The following is a 23,139-nucleotide window of genomic DNA, read 5'->3' on the forward strand; positions in this document are numbered from 1 at the left end:
GTGTCTTATTGTTTCAGACTGAGTTGAGACAAGAGGGGGTCATCCAGGGTATATGTGAGTGTTTCTGTGTTGTATCGGTTTGTCTGTTAGCGAGTCCTTGCATGCTCCAGCCTGCGCATCAGCTGCTGCCTGCGGGCCTGGAGTCTGTCCCTCTCCTGCTGGAGCCTCATCTCCTCCGTCTCCAGCGAGCTCACGTACTCGGTGGCCTTCTTCAGGATCAGCACCTTCGCCGCCTTCTCGTTGTGCGCCAGCTCCGGCACGTGGTCGCGCAGCGTCAGGAAGCTGGAGCGCAGGTCGTTGCGGCGCTGGCGCTCCAGGATGTTGTGGTTGCGCCGGCGCTCGCTGTCCTCCGAGTCGGAGCTGCCGCGCGGGCTGCTGTCCCCGCTGCTGCTGCGCTTGCTGCGCGGCCCTGACGCGCAGGTGACCGAGCTGCAGGACGTGGGGGAAGACGAGGAGGATGAGGAGATTGTTCTGGTGGGAGGTCGCGGGGCCTCGGATGTCTTTTGCCTCTTTGGCGGCGGCGCGGGATCGTCGTCTGAGGCGTACGGCGAGGGGGCTGCGTAGTTGTGTTGCTGCTGGTGGACCGAGCTCCTCTTCAGGATCAGCTCCTGAGGAGCTCGGCTGACGAACCGGCTCATCGCGGCGGACCCTGAGACAGCTCCTCTCGCGTCTTGACTCTTGGGATGCACAGAGACGGTGACGGTGCCCGTCGCCATGGGTGACGCCTTGTTGATTGTGGAGCGCCGCTTCTCCACCGTGACCACATCGATCTCCTCCTCCTCTTCGTCCTCATCCTCGTCCTCCTCATCCTCGTCCTCCTCATCGTCCTCCTCGTCGTCGTCTTCTTCTTCTTCTGCTTCGTCGTCGTCTTCCTCTTCTGGGAAAAGAAAGCAGAACGAGAGTGACTTAATCGCTCTGACACACAAGCACTCCTGCTATGTCATCAATGTGTACCAGCAGGTGACAGGTATGAACGTGGGAGCGTACATGTGAGAGTGAGATCAAGACAGAGAGAGTGTGTGTGTGGGAGTGAGGGCATTGCTCAACACTTTTTGCATAAGCAGTAACCCCTTAATGCTTAGTGTCAGTCACTCCTCAACGCTTCTACTCTGCAGGCGTTGACACGTTTTGGTTTCAGTGCTGAGCAGACGGGCTGGATTTCTGCCTTTCATTCTCTCCTTCAAAATCTCTCCTAAGCTTCTCCGGTGAGACGAGACAGCTCTTAGTGCGACTCTTTTCAGTCTATCAACGCGGCTCCAGTCACGCTGACGCGGTGCGATAGCGGCGCAGGCATTAGCGACTCCGCCTTCACTTTGACCTCAGATGAAGTTTAAAAAAATTCTAATTTCCTATTACTGGCTGAGCTCTTCCGTCTTAATACCTGTGCTGAAATGGAGCCCAGCAGCTGTGACTTATCATCCGCGGAGCGCCTTTAGTAGATGAGGGGAAGTGGCCAATCGCGAGGCGGAGAGAGTGTGTGAGGCCCAGTTAAAATGCCTTTGTGATAATGGCTCTCATTATCAGCTCAGGAGCATCTGAAGAGTGTGGCATTTTACAGCTGACAGTAACCCACTTCAGACGCGGCTGCGCCAGGATGCTGCCTCAACATATAACTGAACACACACACACACACACACACACACACACACACACACACGCACACAGAGGCTGGTGCTGCGATCAAAACAAAGCCTGGCACAGCTGGGTGGATGTGGGGGGGGGGGGGGGGGGGGGGGGGGGGGGGGGGGGGGGGGGGGGGCGTGGCCGGCTTTGCCACATGTGAGGCCTGGGATTGAGCTGTTTGGCGTTTGAAACAGCTCGTTTATTGGGGAGAGTATAAATAGAAGAAAGCGCTCAAAATCTCCGCACAGGGCGATAAAACATTAGCCCAAAGCTGGAAAATAAAGTCTGCTTTCTAGGGGCAGAAGCCAAGTATCTTCACGCCACTTTTTTCCGTACAGCTGATTTTTGACTGGTGCAGGTCCCTTGTTCACATGCAAAGCCTCTTTGATAGGAAGACGCCTATCTATTGGAATAAACATACATTTGTGCCCTTTAAAGTCTGTGTCTCTGTGACGATAACACGGGAGGACGCCTCTTTGGGCTCGGAGGAGCGGCGGAAAGCACATTGAGCGGCATACCGTGCGCGGGATGGCGGGGCGGCGAGGCGATCGGATCACCGCCCATTTTTAAGCCTCGGAGCTGGAGCGGCGCCAGGGAGACAGCTGTCGAGATGGAGCGCTTGTTCAAAGCTGTCACCCCCTCTAAAGAAGCGGCCAGGGCCCTCCTCCGTCCTCCTTTTCTTCGCGGCGGAGGAGGTGTTTGGCAAAGGCTGGCTGAGTCTGCCCTCTGTGCCAAGCTGGGGGCCTTTGTACTACTGTTTCGCAGCGAAAACACGCCGATAAGGACTCGTGAGTGTTTGTTTAGGGAACTCATGGGCAGTAATAGATGGGAGATGGAGTCTTAGGGCGATTAAACACACACAACACTCATTTCCGAATCCAAACACATAGCCCCGTCCTACACTAGTTCTATTAAAACAGAAGGAGTGTGCCAATCTGCATTTCTGCTTGTTGTCAGAGGTGACAACCCTTCCTGCCATTGTAGTGCAACTCCAGGTCTATTTCCAGGAGCTAATTTTACCTATGAGCCTGAACTGTGCGGTAATTTGTACACTGTCTAAAATAAAGTGCCAATTTCTCCCCCGCTGTGCGCAAATTGTCCATTAATCCATGCGCAACGAAAGCTTTCATCGCACGGCGAACCAGACACTTTACCAGCTCATCACATTATTGAACACCTTTTCATCTTCGCCCCCTTCCTACAACCCGGTCCGGGTGCAGCCAGTGTGTGTGTGCGCGTGTGTGTGTGTGTGTGTGTGTGGTGCCTTTTTGTTTGGCTTAGATGCCAACTGAGTTCAGTAAGGCACACAATTCCCCATTTTACTGCCATCTGCCGGATGAAGAGCCTGCTGATTACATAAACCCTCCTTCACTGTGTCACTACTCCACTGTGTGTGTGTGTGTGTGTGTGTGTGTGTGTGTGTGTGTGTGGGTAATCCGATTCTGGGCCAGTCATATGAACAAGCTCCAGCCACTACTAATGTACTGGACTATAAGAATAACAACAACAAGAAAACAATAACAATAATATTATCATTATTTTTAGGTTTTGTTGTCATCAGTTTTTCTTTTCATAAACAAAGGCGCATCTTCGGGTTCTTACCGGAGTCACTGGACGCGCTCCCGTGGGCTGTGGGTGTGTTAACGGCCCCGCATGAGACCCTGCTGCCGTTCTTCTTGTGGACCGGGAAAGGGAACACTACCGCCGGGTCCACGCACTCCGACATGGAGCTGCTGCTGCTGCTGCTGACCACCTCCGGCGCCTTTACGCACGCGCTCCTGCCGCCCGCCGCGGCCGTGGAAATAGCCTTGCCGAGTTTCTCCGTGACCACCCGCTCCAGCTTCTCCCGGGCGGAAAAGCCACTCCACATACAGTCCTGGATGATGATGCTGTTGGGGTTAGTATCCAAAGCGGAGCCGAACAGGTCCCCGTCGTCGGACGCGCCCCAGATATCGTCCTCCGGCAGCAGCAGCAGCTCGGACGCCCAGTCCAGGGGGTCCCCCAAGCCGAAGCCCAGCGGGTCCGCTTCCTGGTCGGCGGTCGCCGGCTCCCCCGGTAGCGCGGCTCGGCTCGGGGAGAGGGGCGGAGTGGGCAGCAACTCGAATTTCTTCCAGATGTCCTCCCCCGGTGGCGCAGAGTCGGGACCACAGAAGTAGAAGTCGTCCTCGTCCGGGTAGAAGCACGGCTGTAAGGAGTCAAACTCCAAATCGGAGTTTTTACTTGTGACCGCCGGCATGTTATCCCACAGTCGCAAAACCTGGAAAGGAACAAAAGACACTTTCAGTCTCCGGCGCCAAACTGTAGCGTCCCTCTTGCCATTCCCCACACCTGAGCGACTGTGTGTGACGCGAGTCGAAGGCCACACACAGACACACAGTCTGCTCCACCAGATCCCACACTCACTCCTCCGAGGGCTTTCAAAACCGCACAAATCTCACAGGAGAATGTGCGTAAATGTGACCGTGACGCACAAACCCCGGCCAAATGACGCACTGGATCGATGGCAACCAAACGTGCCAGAAAAGGTTTATTCCAATTTTTTTATTATTATTATTATTATTTAATCCAACAACAACAATTAAATCTAATAAAGAGTGTGTTTTGTGCGAGAAAGTGAGGAATTGACCACATGTTTCCATATTTAACCGCACTGAATATGAGAAGATGCTCACCTCGCTCTGACTTGGGATGAGAATGTGCGCACCGATTCTTCTCCAATCTCGCAGTCAGTAATACAGACACCAGATTTGGAGCAGTCATCTACTTTGGGAGCACAGACAGTCCTCTGACACACATTGTGGCTGGCTGCAGTGTGTTATACACTCAGTTCTGCGGGGAGCAAAGTCGACTCCTCCTCCCTCACAGGCTGGGAGGGGGAGGAGGGGGAGGAGGAAGAGGAGGGGGGGGGGGGGGGGGGGGGGTACAGTCGGGCTTTAAGGTTTGATGCGACGCGGGAGACAGGCTGGCTGGGAGCTTTCCTTCAAGGTGAATCGAGGAAAAAATAGCCAAAACACTGCGAGAAAGAACGAAAGCAGAAAGCAAACAAGAAAGGAAGAAAAAAGGAAAAGGTGGCAGAACCGCGCGTAAAGGATTGGGAGGGAAGAGAGGAGACTAATAAGAAACAAAAGAGAGGACAGAGAGGAACACAAAGTGGGAAAAAAAGAAAGAAATAATATGTATTATTGATAGCCTCGGGCAAACTGTCTTTTTCCCTCTCTCTCTCTCCCCCCATCTATCCGTTGGGATGTCAGACCCGGGATCAGCAGCGGAACAGTCAAAGCGAAGCCCCGGGGCTGCTAGTGATTTGACGTCTTGCTCGGATTGCTCAAGGGCACTGCAGCAGGCTGGATGCTGCCCCCCCCCCCCCCTCGAACCGTCCGAGCGAAGTCAACCCCCCAACCCCCTTACACTTACACAAACATAAACATGAGCAGGACATATTTATTATTTATTACAACATATCAATACAACCAATTTGTGTTGCCAGGTGGAAGTCTCTGAAATATGTATTTATTCATAATTTTTGTTTGGCACTACGTGTGTACCCGTCAAACGTGTTGTAAAGTATAAAAAAAAAAATGATTCGGTGATCCAATAATAATAATCACAATACAATATGTATTGGGTGTACGAGATGAATGCTTACACAAGCATCCAACTATGCGTAAACACGAGTGTGGTGCATTGAAAACATTCTCCTGGCACGTGACACCCCGCTGCCCTTCGCCTGCTCTCTCCTCCTGTACAGCTCTGAATATCATTTCTCTTTTTTCTTTGTCTGCGGGCCAACAGCATCCCATGGATGGCGACAGGCTCGCGTGCGCCCTCACACGGACGCACGCGGAACAGCAGCACCACACACTCGCCGAGCGCAGCGACCCGGACGGACAAAGACACAGAGACACACAAGTCGATCCATTTGATTTTTTTTTCCCAAAAAAGCAAAAAGAAAAACGCGCGGAATACCAAAAATAACAAAAGTTTTCTTTAGAAATAAGGAGCAGCTTATTTTATTTTTATTTTTTATTTTTTTTGCGTCAGACAATAGGAAGCGAGCAGTTTCTCCGGAGTGAGACGGGATCCGAGAGGAGCGTGTTACGTAACCGCAAGCGGTGGTTGTAGCCTGGAGTCATTCCCATTCCCTTTTTCTAATGACAGTTTAGGAGGAATGGCGCATCTGTAATTATGCACACAGGCACAGTCGTACACACACACACACACACACACACACACACACTCCCTGATAGTGACCAATTCAGGGGGGGAAACGTTCACAAAATGGAGTCCACTTGAACGCCAGCTGTGAGCCGGGGAGAAGTGACAGCGTCCAGTGGTTTTCAGTCAGACTGTGACCAGAAACAGCCCATATTGGTTTAAAGTGCATGTTATAAATAAACACGTCATGTTGACAAATGACATGTTCTCTGGCTTAATTGATCAGATTCCCCCTTTTGAATTCCATTACCGAAAAAACCCAACGTGAAATTGAATGAGATCTGAGATTCATAAATGTAGTAACAATAACACACGGACACTTTTTTTGTTGTTGTTGATGTCTCTGCGTGTAGAAATGTCGTTGTCGTTTTGTTTGTTGCGTTTTTTCCCTCTTCCTTATTTTGGGTTCGAGTTCAAACAACCGTATCCAGCGACACGTGAGGCTCCGCAGCTGTTTTGTCCACAGAGGAGGAGTAGCAGGGAGTTTCCTGGGACTTTGGAGCCAGCTCCCAGGAACTGGGGAGATGGTTTGGGAATCAAAGACTCCCCACTGGCTCTGCTCCGTCCACTATTTTTTTTTCCCAAACTACTGTTCGGCTCTGACCCCACAGCAGCAGCATCGGCAGCTTCCTCTGCTGTGAAACAGAACAGAGAGTGGGAGTGAGAACAGAAGGGAAATGTGTTTTTGAGGGGTTTTTTTCTTTTTTCTTTTTCTGCCCGGTGCTGACCGGGTGAGGACAGGAAGCTCCGGCGTACTGCTGCTTGTACTCTAAGCAGATGGATTGGGGGAATATTGGCTGTGTGCTGTCGTGCAGCGTCTTGGCTTAGAGGGGGGGGGGGGGGGGGGGGGGATGAATGCAGTTCACACAATCTGCACACGTTCGCTCGCCGAAATCGCCCAGATGTTGGTGTGATCGTTATGTCTTCTTACTGCTGATTTGTATTCACGTGGAGTCGAACTCTTCCATCTTCCCATACGCCTCAAATTAAACGCGCACTAGAATTAAATGGAAATACTCACGCTGCCTAATTGTCGGCAGCTTTTTTTTGATTCATACGGTTATGAGCGTGGCCTAAACATGTAGCTGATCACACTCGTGTGACTACCTGTGGATGAGTGGAGTCCATAACAGTACAGACAGAGACGCACACGAAGAAAAGAAAAAAAGGAAGAACAACACTGGCGTCTTTGCCCTTGTTGTTTTTATGACAGGGATGGCACGCCCATGTCTCCCTCCCACCATCCGCCACTGGACCGGGACATGGATGGTTAAGCAATTAGGCCAGTTTTGATAAAAGATTCTTAAGTCACCCCGGTGGATTGTGCAAAGACAGGCATTTGAGTTGGTCAAAATCTGCTGCAGTGACTTCAGGACGCACGGCGTTCAGGTCGGAAGAGCATGCATCGTGTCGCATCGGCGTTTGAAGTGTGTGTTTACATCGGAGTGTGCGTGTGTGTGGTGGCTGTCGGCGTGTGTACGGGTTCTCACTGCTGTCGTGGTGTTGTTTTTCAGTGTAGCAGGATGCAGATGACCCGAATAAACACAGCAAGTACATGCAGTCACCACGTCGCCTCAGCTCACCCATGATATCAGTGAGATTACATCTTGTTTGCTTCGCACTGACATAATCTGGTCTGAAAATATGTTGCCGGAGTCTTCTCTGGACTCGCTAATGGAGCTCTCTCGACCCCTCGCACACTTTGAACGCATATTTATGTGTATTGCAGTTGTCTGGAGCTGTGCTGTGCAGTGCTTTACATGTGGAACTTGTGTTTACGTGGTTACATGGTTGTGTTACTCTCACGTGGAGGAAGAGGAGAAGTGTCGCTCTATATTCCAGATGCTGAGGGAGAAAGGGTCATACATGCTGTTGAATTGGTCATTTTTGAATTTGTCGTAGTCGATTACAAACATGCTCGGACTGTGCCTTATGTGTTTTTTGTGTTTTGTATATATGGTGTATTTTGGGGTGTTGATTTTACTTTGGTACCATTTGCGCAAATTCGTGCAAATTGTCGTCTGAAATCTCATAGAATGACCATTCTCATAGCAGACAAAATAAGCAAACACTGTCGTGTAATTTCACATGTAAGTAAGTGGAAAAAATGCACACTTATTTTCACAAATTTGTTTCCGAGTTCCTCCCAGACAAAATTGCATTTGGAGTATGTAGTTAAAGTCATCTGCTGTTTTGATTTTTATCCATTTAATAAGCACTTATCCATTTAATAAGCAACTACAATAAATACAGGAGCAGAAATAACATATTCCTTTTAGTTAGTCAGATTTAATTTATCAAACATGAGCATAACTTCTATTCCAATGCAAATTTTTTCTAGATGCCCTCACAATATGCTACTATAGAATCTTGTTTTCATGCAGAAACCTTTTTATGTAACATGGTCTCAAATGATTGGGTAATGGCCCTTTCATAATTGAATATTTCAACATCAAGTGTCTGAATAATCCAGATCTTTTTAGAACAAGCAACGTAAAACAGGTTCACGACGTCAGAGAGCTAGAAAATCTTAAAATATGAATTCAGCAGCTTACGACGTGAGCTTTGTTCACCAGCGCTTAGTTTCAAGTGTCCTCCTCTTTAACCACGTCGGGTCGGATTCCACAGTGGCATCTTCTCCTCAAACAAACCAGCTGCAACAAGAGGCCATGTTTGTTCATGATCCACATAATTGCATTTCAACTCCAGCGAAACCTTCCACCCCAACACACGCCGGAGCCGGCGTCCCCCTTCCTCACCCCCCCTTCACCCCAGACTAAACCAGGCGTTTAACGTTGTCCCTGAAGCCGCTCAATCAAACACAAGCCTCAGTCACACTTAATCATATCTTTTTGGGCACCTGAGTACTTTCTCAGGGTTTCTCGTCAGTTACGTAACACAGGGTGTATTTTGGCTTTCGTGTCGTCAACTTTGTGTTTTGATCCTGCCAACAAATCTCAAATATAACTTTTTACGACACCAGGAAGGATTCACGGATGTTGAAAGTTCACCCATTCTTCTTCTTCTTCTGAAGATGTTATATGCGTTTTTTTGTTTCCCTCGCTTTGTGTGAAAATTTGACTATGCATGAGCCTCAGCTGATGATTCATGTCAGAAGAAGCTCTGTGTTTTTAATTCTGTTGCCAATGGCGACTTCGCCAAGAGCTTTTGCAAGAGCTTAAGAGGAGAGCGGGAGCGAGTCGCAACAAAGCCCCGAGGAACGTGTGTGAGATCTCAGTAGCAATTCCCCCGTGAACAGCCGAAACATTTTTCAACGATCATGGAAGTTATTTTCAATACAAATCAATGTGACAAATGTGCTTTGAAAAAAAAAAAAAAAAAAGAAGAAACTTTCCCTTTTCCCATGTCTATGTTTGTGGGGGAAATATTCCCATCAAGTCTATTTTGGGAAGGATAAACTTGTCAGAAGAAGTATTTGGGCCTTTTACGAAAATATTGGATTTTGAGAGTGCCAGAAGTGTGCCTAAGTGAAGGAAGTGGGCTTTGTCTTGTTAGATCTTGCCCTCAAAACGGTCTCTTAAGTACGCCTGCAGGTCTACCTGTACAATTAAACCGGCACTTCAGTTGATTCATGGAGCGTATAAACATCACTTTTTCCACTTGAGTAATGCGTCTGAATATTTACCGCCAGGATTCCCGGTGCGATCCCTTCCACCCAGGTTGATCGTTCCTTTGTCACAGTAGCAAATTGTGTTTTTTAGAGACGGCTAAAGGTGGATATTAACGCACACTCCTCCTGGGAAATCATGCCTTTATGTATAGAAAGTGACAGAATACATCACAGTGATGCAGGTCCCGCTTTTCAGGACGCATTCCCTCCGTCCGAATGTTGAGTACAGTCGGCAAAGCCACTGTGTCCTCGCAGCATCATGTAACGTATATCTCGGGTTGAGCCAGAATGCGGGTTTGCTTCTTTCTTATGTCACCGAGAGCTGCCGTTAAGGAAGTACCAGATAGGCTACATTAACTGGAAGAAATGCAGTTACCTAGCAGTGGAGCAGGTGAAGAATGCATTAGGAGATCGTGTGCAGGGCGGAACCGGGCATCCACTGTGTGTGGGAGCTGAACTCAGAGATGGAGGGCGATACGCACACCTAGGCTTTCTCGCCCTTTTCCGGAATGGAGAGTACAGATAAGAGACTGATCATTTCGTGGGATGACACTGGGAATATTCTCACGATGAACAGACGCGCCCTGTTTTTCTGTACACATTTTTCGTTCCCGAGGACTTCTCTGCAGAGTCCCATATTAATGACTTGTGTTTATTTATTCATAGGATTGATCAGTCGCAGCCTTCACCAGTTCCCATCAGAGCGTAAAAATGGGAGGTAATTGCGCGTCGCTGTTGCTGCATTGATCACATTACCGGTTATGGATCAAGTCCTGACCGTGAATCGATGAGCTTGGCCCTGAAGGTGAACGCCGTTAGGAGGCCTGACAATCAGCTGGGGGAAACATGATGGATTAACAGCGGCCCGACGAGTCCGGTTGGTCCGATGTGATCGGCCCGTTTCCACAGTGAAAACAGAACAGCTCCTCCAGCAGCTGGTCCAGAGTCAGCTGCACACTTGGATCACGATGAACTATATCCCCATCCCCGGCCTTCCCTCCCAACCCATTTCTTAAAAAAAAAAAACAACCTCTGCTGTCTCGCCCTGGGAGAAACGTTCACTCCGACCGTTTAAAGTGTCACACGTAAATTTCGTTTTTGGCCTTGACAGCTTTACAGGCCTATTGTTGCTCTTTGGTGAGTTTGCGGGGCCGTGAATTAGGGGAAGGAAGCCTTATTTGACTGATGCTGATGGTGGGGGTCAGTCACACAGGCAGCAGAGCCAGCGCCTGTTAAAATAAGCTCTGTTCCAATAAGCAAAGACTCGAAGCATCCGTCCATCTATGGTGCCCCTGACAATCTAATTAGGTTGCCCCCTTCAATTCGTTTGATCTCCATGAAGTTTGTGTTTTTCTGACGGTGCAGCTGTTAATCCCTGGCCTTCAGAAGTCAATCAAACTAATATTTTCACAGGAATTCATGCGGCAGCCCACAAAGAGCTATATTTTTTGATCCTATTTACTCTGACATTAAGTTTAATACGCATTTTTATCAAATTCCCTCGTCACCTTCCATGTTAAGATGGACAATGTTTAACGTGGCGCTCAACAAGTCAAGTGGTCAAGGTGAGATTTGTTTTCATTAATGTACTGATTAAATCTAAATTTTGTAAAATGACATGGTGACAGGGGTCACTCACAAGCTGCTTTCAGTCCCGGGCAATTCTGGAGTTCATGTCTGAAAACAGCTCAAAACTTTCCCCTCTTATACAAATAAACACACAATTTTTTTTTTTGGTAGAAACCGAGTGCATCCGGTTATTTCAACGCGGGCCGAATATGTGAGACGGAGTCCGCGTTGAAAGGCAACGCCGAAAGAGAGTTGCGCTAAAAGTGGTAAGTGACGCGTCTTGTCTCATGCCTGTGCTGCACATGACCTCCCCTAACTGGTTAGTGCAGCTGCCGCTTAGTTTTGATAGAGGCAGATAACGCATAATGCTTTCTTGTGTAATCATAACACGGAGCGGCACGATGCGGGTGCGAGGGGAAGAAAAGGAGTGAGATAGTGCGACTTGTTTATTGTGATGAACACTGATGGAGACCGTGATACCCAAAGTCTTTGTTTGGATTCGTCTTCACCCCACACACACACACACACGCTGACTCACGAGTACACACACACACACACACACACACACAAGTATGTTCCTTCACACCGCCTCACGTGCAGGAGCAGATACTTAATTCTTCCACTTCCTCCGACTTTTATCTACATATGTTCGTATGCACATAAACCACAGAGCCAAACAAGCCCTTGGCCCTAGTGAACCCTGCAAAACCCTCCTAGAGGTCAATGAGCTCTTTTTAGCGTCGGCCCCCCCCTCCTCCTCCTCTTTCCTCTACCCGTCTTTATCTCCCTGCATTTGTTTTGATCCTCAGGGGTCATTAGCCAGACTAAATGTTTGTCTGCTCACAAAGGGAGATGGTTAATATGTTTCAACGCATCCATTCGTCAGCTCTCTTGTCTCTGGCTGCACGGTGTGTGTGTGTGTGTGTGTGTGTGAAAGGGGAGCTCAGCGTCTCAACTGGCATTTCAAGACTTACAAGCATTTCAGCACCTCCGGCAGGAGAGGCCTTCAGTGTGTGTGTGTGTGTGTGTGTGTGTGTGTGTGTGTGTGTGTGTGTGTGTGTGTGTGTGTGTGTGTGTGTGAGTGTGTGTGTGTGTGTGTTAACGTGTGTGCATTTGTGTGTGTTTTTAAAGACATTCCACCTTTAGGGTTGGGTTCCCAGCCTCTTGGTCGATATATCACCCCTGACATCATCAACGTGCAGTTTGGAGGAGAAAGGAAAAAAGGAACGTTCCGCTTCCTGCCAACATGCTCCGTCCTGTCAGTCCGCTCCAGTCAGATTAGTGTGACTTACGAGAGCCGAGGAGAGAGGAGAAGAAGAAGTTCACTCCCGCAACAATGATCACGTGGCCCCGCGAGGCGAGAAGGAGGAAACCAAGGCCATAAATTTGGGGTGAATGTTTGTGTTGACAGGAAGCGGTGTTGTTGGCACCGTTTTAATCATATCACATGGTGATTTGCTGAAGCCTGGCCTAAACAGGAAGTCAGCGGTCCAGAAAAAATGGCCGCCCTAACAGCATTTAGCCATCAGTGGGCAAATGATCCATTTGTGTCTGTGATGAGTGATTCTTTCCTGCTGCTGGACCCTCCCGCGGTATTCAGAGCTCCGGGTTCCGCTCATAATTTCATCGCGCACGATGTGTCACGTCTGTTGACGCTGCATACATGACCTAAATTTCTTTGTGTGGTGTGTGTGTGTGTGTGAGTGTGTCTACATGTGTGTAAATGTTTATGTTTATGCTTTTGTAGTTTTATGTAACAAGGTATGGCTTTACAGTTGTAATGATCAGTGGTGGAAGAAGTACTTTAGATCTTTTATTTGAATAAAAGACCAAAGAGTTTTTTTTTTTTCATCTAAAATTGTACTTAAGTGAAAGTCCTTTTTAAAAGGGAAAGTACCTTTTATCATATTTTCATATTGAAATGATTTCCTTGCTTTATGACTAAGTTCAACTCCTAGCTTCTGTGCCTCTTAATTGTATAACCCTAAAGGATAAATATAGTCTTATCCTAACTCATATTAATACATTCATAATTTATAATTAATTAATACATTGTACTATTAATCTCAATCTACACTTAACCAAATGGAGATAAAGGTACAATATTTTCCTTTGAAATGTAGCGTATGTAGAGTGTAATGCAGCAGAAAATGGGTCATGTCAACAATTATAGAAAGTTATATGAAAATTATATATAACTGAACTTTAAAATGAGTGATTATGAAAACAGATTACTTAAGTCACTTCTTACGCCGTGTGCACAGTCGTTACATATCATTGTAGTGTTGTATAATGGTACATTGTGTAATAAATATTTCGACATGTCATCATCAATTCTTGAAGGCTGAATTCCACTCTGCTGATTCACTTTCAGGGACCTGGTGTTGTGCACGCTGCCTCACTGTCACACTGTCACGGGACACACAAATGCAACAGAGCCGTCGTAAATGGGACCGGTGACGCGATATTTGCATTGACTCGCCTTGGATGAATTTATGGTGACATATAATCTACATCAGATGGAACAAGAAGTGCGTTAAAGGAGTCTCATTTGTTGGTTTGATAATGAATAGCCAAACCTGTTTTGGTACATATGCTGTTCACACTGAACGTTGTGAAACGTCACGTGCTCTTTATGCAGCTTGAGGAAGGCGAACAGGCCGACACGATTAAGTCATGAAACGTGTAAATTGGACAAAGAAAAAAGGGTGATTGCACTATTACCTGAATTAATGAGTTGTGTTTAATGTGATAATGATGTAAACTAGGTCGTGAAGGTCTAGTTTGGTTCATCTGCAGATAGCAATGCAAGTTGACATTATGGAATGTGTGTGTGTGTGTGTGTGTGTGTGTGTGTGTGTGTGTGCGCGCGTCATGAACTCCTTGTTGTTAATGAGATGCAAATGACTACAGGAGGTGGTCTCCCACTCAGTCAATGGGACGCCTCTCCACCTTTGAAGTCCTGATTTTGGGGGTCCGGGGGTTGTCATAGTGATGCTCCCTCGTCCCTCTGACCGTCTCTGGGGAATCGGCTTTGATTGGAGTATTGACAAGCATGTTGCAGCCTCCTTCTCTTTATCCTTGTTCACGTCTTCCCTCCCACCCTCCGTCCCTCACATCGTTGTCCCTTGAGCTTTCTCTCAAGGAGGCACAAAGAAATCGGACAGCCTGCCACGTCAAGTACCACAGCGAAAAAGTATCGCTCGAGGAAAAAAAAAAGAAGTGACGCCCCAATAGTGTCAAATTCTTAGTTTGAATCCCTTCTTCTGTGACAACTTATGCAAAGCACTTTATATTTAGCTGCTTTTGTTTTGAAGTTGCGTTTTTGATGTTTTCGGAGGTCAAGCCGAAAGCTGGGGGCTATAAATAACTCATGCAAGATACATGAGCAGAAGATACATGAAGAACATCACATCTGTGTGTGCGTGTGTGTGTGCGTGTGTGTGTGTGTGTGTGTGTGTGTGTGTGCGTGGTGACTTTGATTTTTCGCCACAAAGGACGGTTGGTGGTGTCGAAGAGAGAACAGCAGTGGGCATCAGGTTCAGGCTGACCACCGACAAGGTAATCTGCCAGACAGACCATGTCGCTCCATCTGTTCGTCTCTGCGTGCGCGTGAATCAGAGCCTGTGGCGATCGCGGACACGTCACCCATCCTGTGAGTGCGAAAGCTGCGATCGCCCATCCCGTCGCAAGACGCGTGGACGACGCGCACGGCGAGGCACAAATGCTGGAGAGAAAAAGAGGGACAAAAACAGGCCGAGAGGGGGAGAAGTGTAATAGATTTATGGTAATAAAAATTAAAAAAAGAGCGAACAGGGACAATACTCTGTCCACAGGGACGCAGTGTTCCGACAGCCACCCTCGGCCGAGCAGATCGCCCTGTCGTGTCATCATTGATCATGCTTAGCTGTCAATTGATGTGAATCTATTAGAATAGAAGGTCTTTGAGGATGAATTCCTGACAGGCACCAGTAGCCTACAGGCCAATGACCTTTGTGCCCTGTGCAAGGGCAACCCCCCCCCACCCCCCCTCTCCCATAGAAAGAAAAGTTGCATGGCAATCCCCCCCTCTTCTCTCGAGACCTCCGTCATGTGGTCCTCTAATCAATTAAGCCGCATCTTACATTCCTGTGGTGTGAGGTCACGCCAACGTTTCCTCCGGGGGGTTTCTTTCCTGAGTGACTGCTGCCACCGTGCCTCCCACCGCCCCGCTTGTAGTACGAGCATTTGGTATTTGATTAACAAGCTTCGATCCCCCCCCCCCCCCCCCCCCCCCCCCCATGCTCACAAGGGAAAGCGTTTATAATTTGTCTCCCTTTCGACAGGAAATGAGCAGTGGCAAACTACATCCATTTGTGGTATACCTGGGACCCCGAATGAATCAGCTGAACAGCAGCGGTTACTTTCAGGTCAAGATCACAGATGTGACAAAAGGTTTTCGCTGATGCTAATCATTTCATCACATTCTCCTCGATATCATCCATCCAAGAAGCGGATCTCTGGGCCCACTCTGACATTTCACGGGAATTTTCCCCGGTGGGCTGGCGGGAGAAGTTCCGGGAAAATGTCCGGAGCAACATTTGCGGACATTTGCGTTCTCACATGTGTACAGCTCCTCTGGAGAAGATCAGGAAAACGTGCGGACGGCAGCGCTTGTCTGAGAGCAGCTATTCACACAGATATCTGTGCATTTAAAAAACCTTGGCAATTACACGTAAACTGTTGCCATTGAGCGTAATGAAGGGTTTCTGAAGAATTGCCCAATATCTGCGTCCTTGTGTGGCAATCGCACGGGGGGAAAAACCACAAACTAAATAGACACTCATCTGTGTCCTTTTCCTTTGCTGTAGGAGTGTCTCAAGACAAGACACCTTTGCAGACTGTTATTATACAGCGCAGCCCCTCAGGTGGGATTGTTCGAGGGGCGCGAAGCAGGGCGTTGCAGAATAAGAAGGTGCACGTTCAGCAAACTCTCCCTGGGTAAATACAGCTCAGCGAGACTCATTCCGCCTCCTTTGTTTGCTGTTTTGTCTGTCAGAAGGCACCGTGAGGTTTACCTCATTAGGGTGGTAGGAGTGAGTTTGTTATCTGAGTGGCTCCAACAAACAGGCCCGATAGGGCCGCGCCTCGGTAACACTATAATATTCTGTGGCTCAGACGCAAACACATGAGGTCAAATGGACTATAATGTGCCACACAGGGGAGTCCAGCTATAGAAAGTGTTTCCTCGAAGAAAAAAAAGGTCAATGATAGTGCTTACTTGGAAAAGAGCAGTGATAAGAAGTATCCCAGACAACCTCTGACTGTGAGTTGAGGTAAGGTAAGAAGTAATAAATCCTTACGTCTTTAAGAATTGTATCCCCATTTGCCCCGACCATGCAAGCTCACGTCCTCTGAGCAGGACCCTAGTGTGTGAGTGTGTATGTATGTCTGTGTGTGTGTGTGTGTGTGTGTGTGTGTGTGTATGTGGATGGGGTCCCATATGATTTACATAAGGCCGCAGAGACTCACAATCACACCCGGTGATCGCTGTGCTAAATTTGGCATGGGGCATGAGGGGAAATCAGGCCCAAATCAAAGGCTTTGTTATCTGCTCAGCAATTGTGATGGAGATTTTGAAACCAGCACGCTGATCTGATAAACACATGGGCAAGGAGTGAGGCAAAAACATCTGCACGCCTGCTGGCCACACAGTAGCGGGAAAACTTTATCCCACTGCCAGACTTTTAATGAAAAAGAGGAAGCCGGCTGGAAAGGGAAATGTAGACACACAATTAGTGTGTGTGTGTGTGTGTGTGTGTGTGTGTGTTTGTGTGTGTGAGTTTCTAGTAAACCTCTTGGTGATGACTTGCTTGGCAACGGGATGAGGAAACAGTTCCTAAGTTACCTCGGGGAACGACTCTGCTTGAGTGGAAGAATGAAAGGAGGGGTGGGGGGGGTTAAAGGGGTGGGTGGCGAGGACTTGGACGGAGGAGAACAGGAAGACAGATCGCCTATGGCAACTGGTACTTCCTGTCAGATCCAGGTCAGTAAGTTGCAGCATGACACCAGGGGGGGAAATGGTCTGTAATCGCAACAATCAACATGATTAGCGTGAGCAAAAAGCTGCAGCCCCGGACCTCGGCCTGCCACCCAGGCTGCTGCTGGCCCGCGAGCACCCTCGGCATCGCTGCTATGGGAACAATGGCGCGGCGGGAGCGTAGGACACTAAAACAGAAACTCACTGAGTGAAAGTTGATTGATTTAGGAAAGGAAGAGCGGAGTCTGGCTAAGGAGATGGAGAGATCAGTTTTAGCCCACAAGTTCAAAATTGTGACCTTATTTACGACGTTTGAATTGTGGGAAAGAGAGGAACCTCTTCCTCTGCTGGGTCACAAACATATAGCTCCCCTTTGGGAAACAAAGACTCCAGGACAGTGAGAAAAAACAACATTTAGCCTTCTACTATATGTCACAGCCCTCTTTGAGCGGCAGTAATTGACTCAGCCAGATGAAACACTGATATGCACCAGGCTCTTCCGACTGAGGAGGCAAATATAAATGCCACTTCATGGAAGCCTGTGGCGCTCGTGGTGGATACGCACATCGGATTTCCTGCAGTTGCTGGTTTGTCCATAAAAAGCTGCGTTTTGCAAGCTGCTCATTCACCGGATTAGAAAAAGACAGCGACACCCCACGTAATGAAAAGCAAAAAAATGCAGAAGATCGATATGAGAAAATGAGCATCAATATGAAATTCACATATCGTAAAGCGACAGAATGCCCCGCAGCATCTGTATGTCCTAAATCCGTCCGGCGAGCGGTGATTCGCCAGTGAGTCAGCGTTCTCCATCTATCCATCTCTTTGTGTCTAAACACGCTGTCAATCACAGCGCTGGCACTTCCTGTTTACCTGTCCCATTGACCTCCTCTTTGGAGAGCCACCAGCGCTGAGTGCTCCGGGCGGCCCCGGGGACAAGCACTCACACGGCCGGCATCAAAGTTAAGGCAAAGTTTACCCAGAGTTGAGCTTCCACAGGCTGCCCTGCCGTCCACCGGGGTTGTGTGTTCAGATAAGAAGGCGGCTTCCTGGTCCAAACACACACACACACACACACACACACACACACACAAAGAGAAAAGAAAGAGACAGAAAGGAAAAAGAAAGAAAAAAAGGGGGCGGGAAGCAAACAGTGAAGCGTTATCACAGGTATCGTTTGTTTGAAAAGTGACTCAGTGATTTGGAAAGAGTGTGGCTGTGAGTGACTTTGTGTTGGGATTTGCTTAATGGACACTGTGCTGTCCACGCTACTGTTAGAAGACATTAGCTGATATTCCCATTTCATTCCAACCCCCCCCCCCTCTTCCAGATTTCCTCCGTTCAGAGTTCTTACAATAATGATCTCAATATAATCTTCCAAATATCCACAGGATATGATGCATCCATGCACAATTTGATCTCGCTGACGTTAGTCACCGCTGCTGCTTCTACTGCTGCTTCACAATAAGAGAATTCCACTCGAGCCAAACAGAGGGTGGCTATTTATTGTAAATCAGACGCAGGAAATGTGGTGAATAATGCTAACTTCAACCATTCATCCGAACGAGGATGTGAAGGAGAAGGATCCGCCACAGTGAGCAGTTAAAGGGGCAGTAAGCGCTATTTGGAGAAAGATTGTTTCTCTCTTTTTGTTGTTGTTGTTTACTGCACTGTCTGGGTTTTGAACCCGAAGCCTCGGGTATGAGAGATCGATGCACTGAGTCTCAGTGTTGTTCAGTTTACAGAGCCAGGGCTTCACCGATACAGCCAGATTTATTTTTGTGCGACGACGCACAGAACGGACAGGTTGCAGACTGTGAGGAAATGTTCGCTGAATTTAACAAAAAAGTGTATTGGACTAATCGCTCACTGCCCCTTTTAAATGACGACTAACTGTTGACTGGTCGCTCACATCCAACTTTTCAAGTTACCTTTTGGTTCGTCTTAACTCCATCACGTATCCATTCCCTCTTGGGGCAAAAGTTTACGTCTTAAGCGTTCAAACTACTGCAGTTAATCACAGAAAAACCTGCAGATGGCCGGCCCCAGTATGTGACCAGTCTCACATCCCATGGAGTCCGGTGTTGACCGCACTATGAACTGGGAACATAATGGCCGGTCTGTTCCTGCCGTCTCTCAGTGTAATGGTACTGTAAACCAACAGGCCAACAGCCCCTTGAGCCACATTGCCTCGCCGCCTTGGTATTTCTACAACAAATTACACAGGAAAACTTAAATATTGGGTCGTCTGTCAACATGATGAGTGGAGGGGGGAGGGGGGGGAGAGGCAATTTAGGCCTAATGTATTTCAATTAGTGGCTAACTTTTAAAGGAAACCGGACTTCCGCGTAAAGAAACATGTCTAAACTTGGGGTCATCAGTGAGGGGCTTGTTGTGGGTGTTTGGGGTTGTGGCGGGGGCCTGTAAGCATGAATAAGGCCTTGTGGCTATTAGCAAATGAGCAGTAATAACCCCTGAAAGATGGTGATAATGATGCAGTGGACAGGACATTGGATTTTGATTGGGCCCTCTCTGTGAACGGGCCCCAGTACACACAGGAAGTGCTTGTTTGTTCCATGCAGCACTGTTTCCTGTCGGACCGGCTGTGTGGGTGTGTGTATGTTTTCCACTGCAATAATCAGGACGGGCGTGTGTGTGTGTCTGTGTGTGTCTGTGTGTGTGTGCGTGCGTGCGTGCGTGTGTGTGTGTGCGAGCGAGCGCCTTACTCCGCCATTTGCCTCCTATAGCCTCTGGCTCAAAGCGCCGCTGCTGGTCAGGACGGAAGCTCCTCGCAACCGAGGATGAGATCACTGTGCGTTCCAACAAGGGACTTCCTCCCCACGCAGGAAGTGGAGGCGCAGCTGAGAGGGAAAGGGCTCTTCCTCTGCCACCCCCGCTGCTCCTGCCCCTGCTCTTCCCGTGTACTCCTCCATGATCCGTGTTTTGTCTCAGAAACGAGATAAAGCCTCGCGCTCTCTCTCTCTCTCTCTCTCTCTCTCTCTCTCTCTCTCGCTCTCTCTCTCTCTGACCGAGCAGGAAGTGCAGGCTGCCTTGTTTACGTAACAGATGTCCTCTCTCCCGCCGAAGCCACCCGAAGGCCTCTTGGAAACGGGAATCCCCAGACTTCATATCCTTCACATTTGTGAAGTGGACATCCATCACGGATTGACAGAGCAGTTTGTCTGCATGTGTACGTGGAAGAGAGACCTAGAGGGGGAGTGACGAGAGGGGGGAACAGAGGCGCATCTGTTCCAGTGTTGATGACCCTTTCCTGAGATGTTTTTCCCTTCACTTAAGTTGACCCCTGCTGGAAGTGAAGAGGGCCTGGTCTGGTCTGCTCATGTCCCACTCTGCCATTCGGCTTGGGCACTTATCTGTCGGCACATGATTCCAATAGTGAACATTTGCACTTAATGCGTACTTGAAGCTGGGAGATATGAATTCCACTGGTGATGGATATCACACTGTTGCCTGTGTGCGCCTTGTATTGTGGGATGAGATGCGCACACTCGTGAGGCTCATGTGACCATGTGAGGGTCCACAGACAAGGGGGTTTATCTATCTGAAGCCTCCGGAAGACTGCCCGATGGCAATTATGAAACAAATAAAGACTTGTGAGTGTGGCGGAAGAGGGAATTAAATCCACCGGATTCACGACTGGAGGAGTGTGTTTGCGTGTGCGTAACAAACACATGGACATGTCACACCAAATATAATGTGACGTTCTTACTACATAAATAGTTTGGTAACAAATTATAGGGGAGTTAATGTGATTATTTTAGGGAGCTAGGACATATGTAATTGTGAAATAAAGTTTTTTTTTCTTATCTGTTGCAGTTACACAAAACCAAATATACATTCTAAGAGTGTAAGAAAAATAAATAAATGAATCAACTTTTTTGATAAATTGGGCCTTTCTAGATCCCAAATTGACGTCTTCAGATTCTTTGCGTTGTCTGATCAACTTTTCAAAACCCAAATATCTTACATTTTAAACAACATATATAACATTAAGACCAAACGCAGATTTGAGAAGCTGAAAAAGCATTTTTGCTTGATTCATATCTTCAACTATATTGGAGATGGATCTTCTTTCAAATTGTCAAATTCACCCACTCACTCAAGTGTCGATCTCTGTAATAGCTGTAGCTCCGGGAGACGTGCCGTGTCTAATCCTGTCATATGTCCGCACACAACCATGTGAGCCTCCGTTTTTCCTCCGATCCATCGGGTCAGTATAACTGTGAAATGTTTGCATGTAGCGCGAGTGTTCTCCCCAGTTTACTGGCGAGGCCTGTCGTGGCCCCCCTCGACTCTGCGTCTCTGCAGCTCCGGCGCATACAGCGGACGGTTTGAGTGGCTGCCATGAGGCCTGATGGCCTCAGGACCTGTTGGTGGAGGTCAGTGAGTACAACAGGCGACAGCTGTAGAAACGCTGGGAGCCCAGTGCAGCATGAATACTGCCGATTATAGCCAACATTGCACACACGCAGGCACGCACACACACACACGCACACACACACAGTGATCAGATCCTTATCTAAAGGATACATTGTTCGGAGGTCATTCAAGCACTACCTCACAGGATATAGACCGCTGTTAGAAAGCGTGTCCGCGTCCGTGTGCGTGCTTACATGATTGTCTTAACGTAGGATCATAAAGTTGAAGCCTTTTTGGCTCACTTCAGATTTTAATGGCGGCGTTAATATTCTTGAGTCGTGCCAGCCCTGGTCTTCACTCCCTGTGCCTCTGTAAGGTGCTGATGCAGATGCGAGCACCGCAGTAGGAACTCCGGACTAAAACTGGGCAAGGCAGCCTGCCTTTTGCTCTCATCAGTTATGCGTGGCACCATTTCCGCACAATTAGTCGGATGCTCAATCGTGCCAGAGAGTCTCCCGCTCTACCACATCCCCAGAGGTGTTTTATTGAACGAACTCGCTGTCGAGTTCATGAAACCAGTTTGAGGAGATTTTTGCTTTGTGACGTGGAGCGTTATCATGTCTGAATTTGCCATTAACAGATGTGTGAATTGTGCCCATAGGGTGCACATGGTCATGGCTGGGGTATTAAATGGGTCTAAGGTGTGCCACACAAAAAAATCTCACGCCGTTACGCCACATTCACTTGTTTGCACAGGGCAGGTTGGATCCACGGATTTACGGCGCTGATGCCAAATTCTGACCCCTACCGCCCGCAGCCCCAGCAGAAATCCAAAATTCATGTTTGTGAGTCTGTGTCCACTGCAGCCATGTTTTTGTCCTTGTCCAACAGCAGTGCAACCTGTCGTGGTCTACTGCTGTTGTAGACCATCCTCCTCAAAGTCCAACATACATTTATGAAGTGTGATATGAGTTACCATAGCCTTTCTACCATTGACCTCTCTCTCTCAGCGACAACGACTGCTCCGCACTGGATGTTTTTTTAGTTTTTGGCTTCATTCTGAGTAAAAACTCTTGAGACTGTTGTGTGCGAAACTCCCAAGTGATCAGCAATTTCAGAAATACTCAAACCAGCTCGTCTGGCACCGACAGTCGGGCCACAGTCAAAGTCGCCGAGATCGAATTTCTTTTTCCTCATTCCGACCCGCTGCCACACGATTGGCTGATTGGAGAATTGCATGAATGAGCAGGTGTAGATGTTTTCCTCCATCTGACATACTTTATTGAAATATAACATTTAGATTTGTTTTAGGGCATTTGTTCATTGTATCCATGCATATCTAACAATAGTAATTGTCATTAGCTTAGTTATTGGATACTAGACAACTATACAGTATGTACAAGTATTCATATTTGCGCGATAACAAATTCAATTCTAGTGATTTACTTGCGCAACTGGCAAGTTCTCTAGATCCATTGAATAACAGGCAACACTTTATAGGTGATTCATGAGCTCCTGCACTGTCCCTCTATGAGGTCCTGTAGTTTGAAAGTCTTGCAGTGGGTGTTTAATTAATCGGAGATATGCAGCAAATCAAAACAACCTTAAATCTTAACAAGTGAGAAATTCTTACTTTAATTGGAGGCTCTTTTAAGTCCCGCGAACATCTGAACACCAATTTTTTGCACAAAGACAATTTACA

General features: G+C 47.9%; 2 protein-coding genes across 3 annotated transcripts in view; one reads left to right on the forward strand and one right to left on the reverse strand.

The window, feature by feature from the left end:
- mycn (MYCN proto-oncogene, bHLH transcription factor) overlaps positions 1-4,448 on the reverse strand; it is a 5,731-nt gene extending 1,283 nt beyond the window's left edge. Inside the window, exons 1-3 of the mRNA XM_035618077.2 lie at positions 4,296-4,448; positions 3,226-3,880; positions 1-877 (exon numbers count right to left, since the gene is read on the reverse strand). The exon at positions 1-877 is cut by the window's left edge and continues 1,283 nt beyond it. Coding sequence (XP_035473970.2) covers positions 87-877; positions 3,226-3,859 — 1,425 coding nt within the window. The 5' untranslated portion in view covers positions 3,860-3,880; positions 4,296-4,448 and the 3' untranslated portion in view covers positions 1-86. The remainder of the gene's footprint in view (positions 878-3,225; positions 3,881-4,295) is intronic.
- The window catches only part of LOC118290409 (protein eva-1 homolog A), a 221,191-nt gene that overhangs the window by 84,809 nt on the left and 113,243 nt on the right, over positions 1-23,139 (forward strand). The gene's annotated exons all lie outside the window — the stretch shown is intronic.

The sequence above is a fragment of the Scophthalmus maximus genome, chromosome 18 (assembly GCF_022379125.1).
Source record: "Scophthalmus maximus strain ysfricsl-2021 chromosome 18, ASM2237912v1, whole genome shotgun sequence".
Classification (NCBI taxonomy): domain Eukaryota; kingdom Metazoa; phylum Chordata; class Actinopteri; order Pleuronectiformes; family Scophthalmidae; genus Scophthalmus; species Scophthalmus maximus.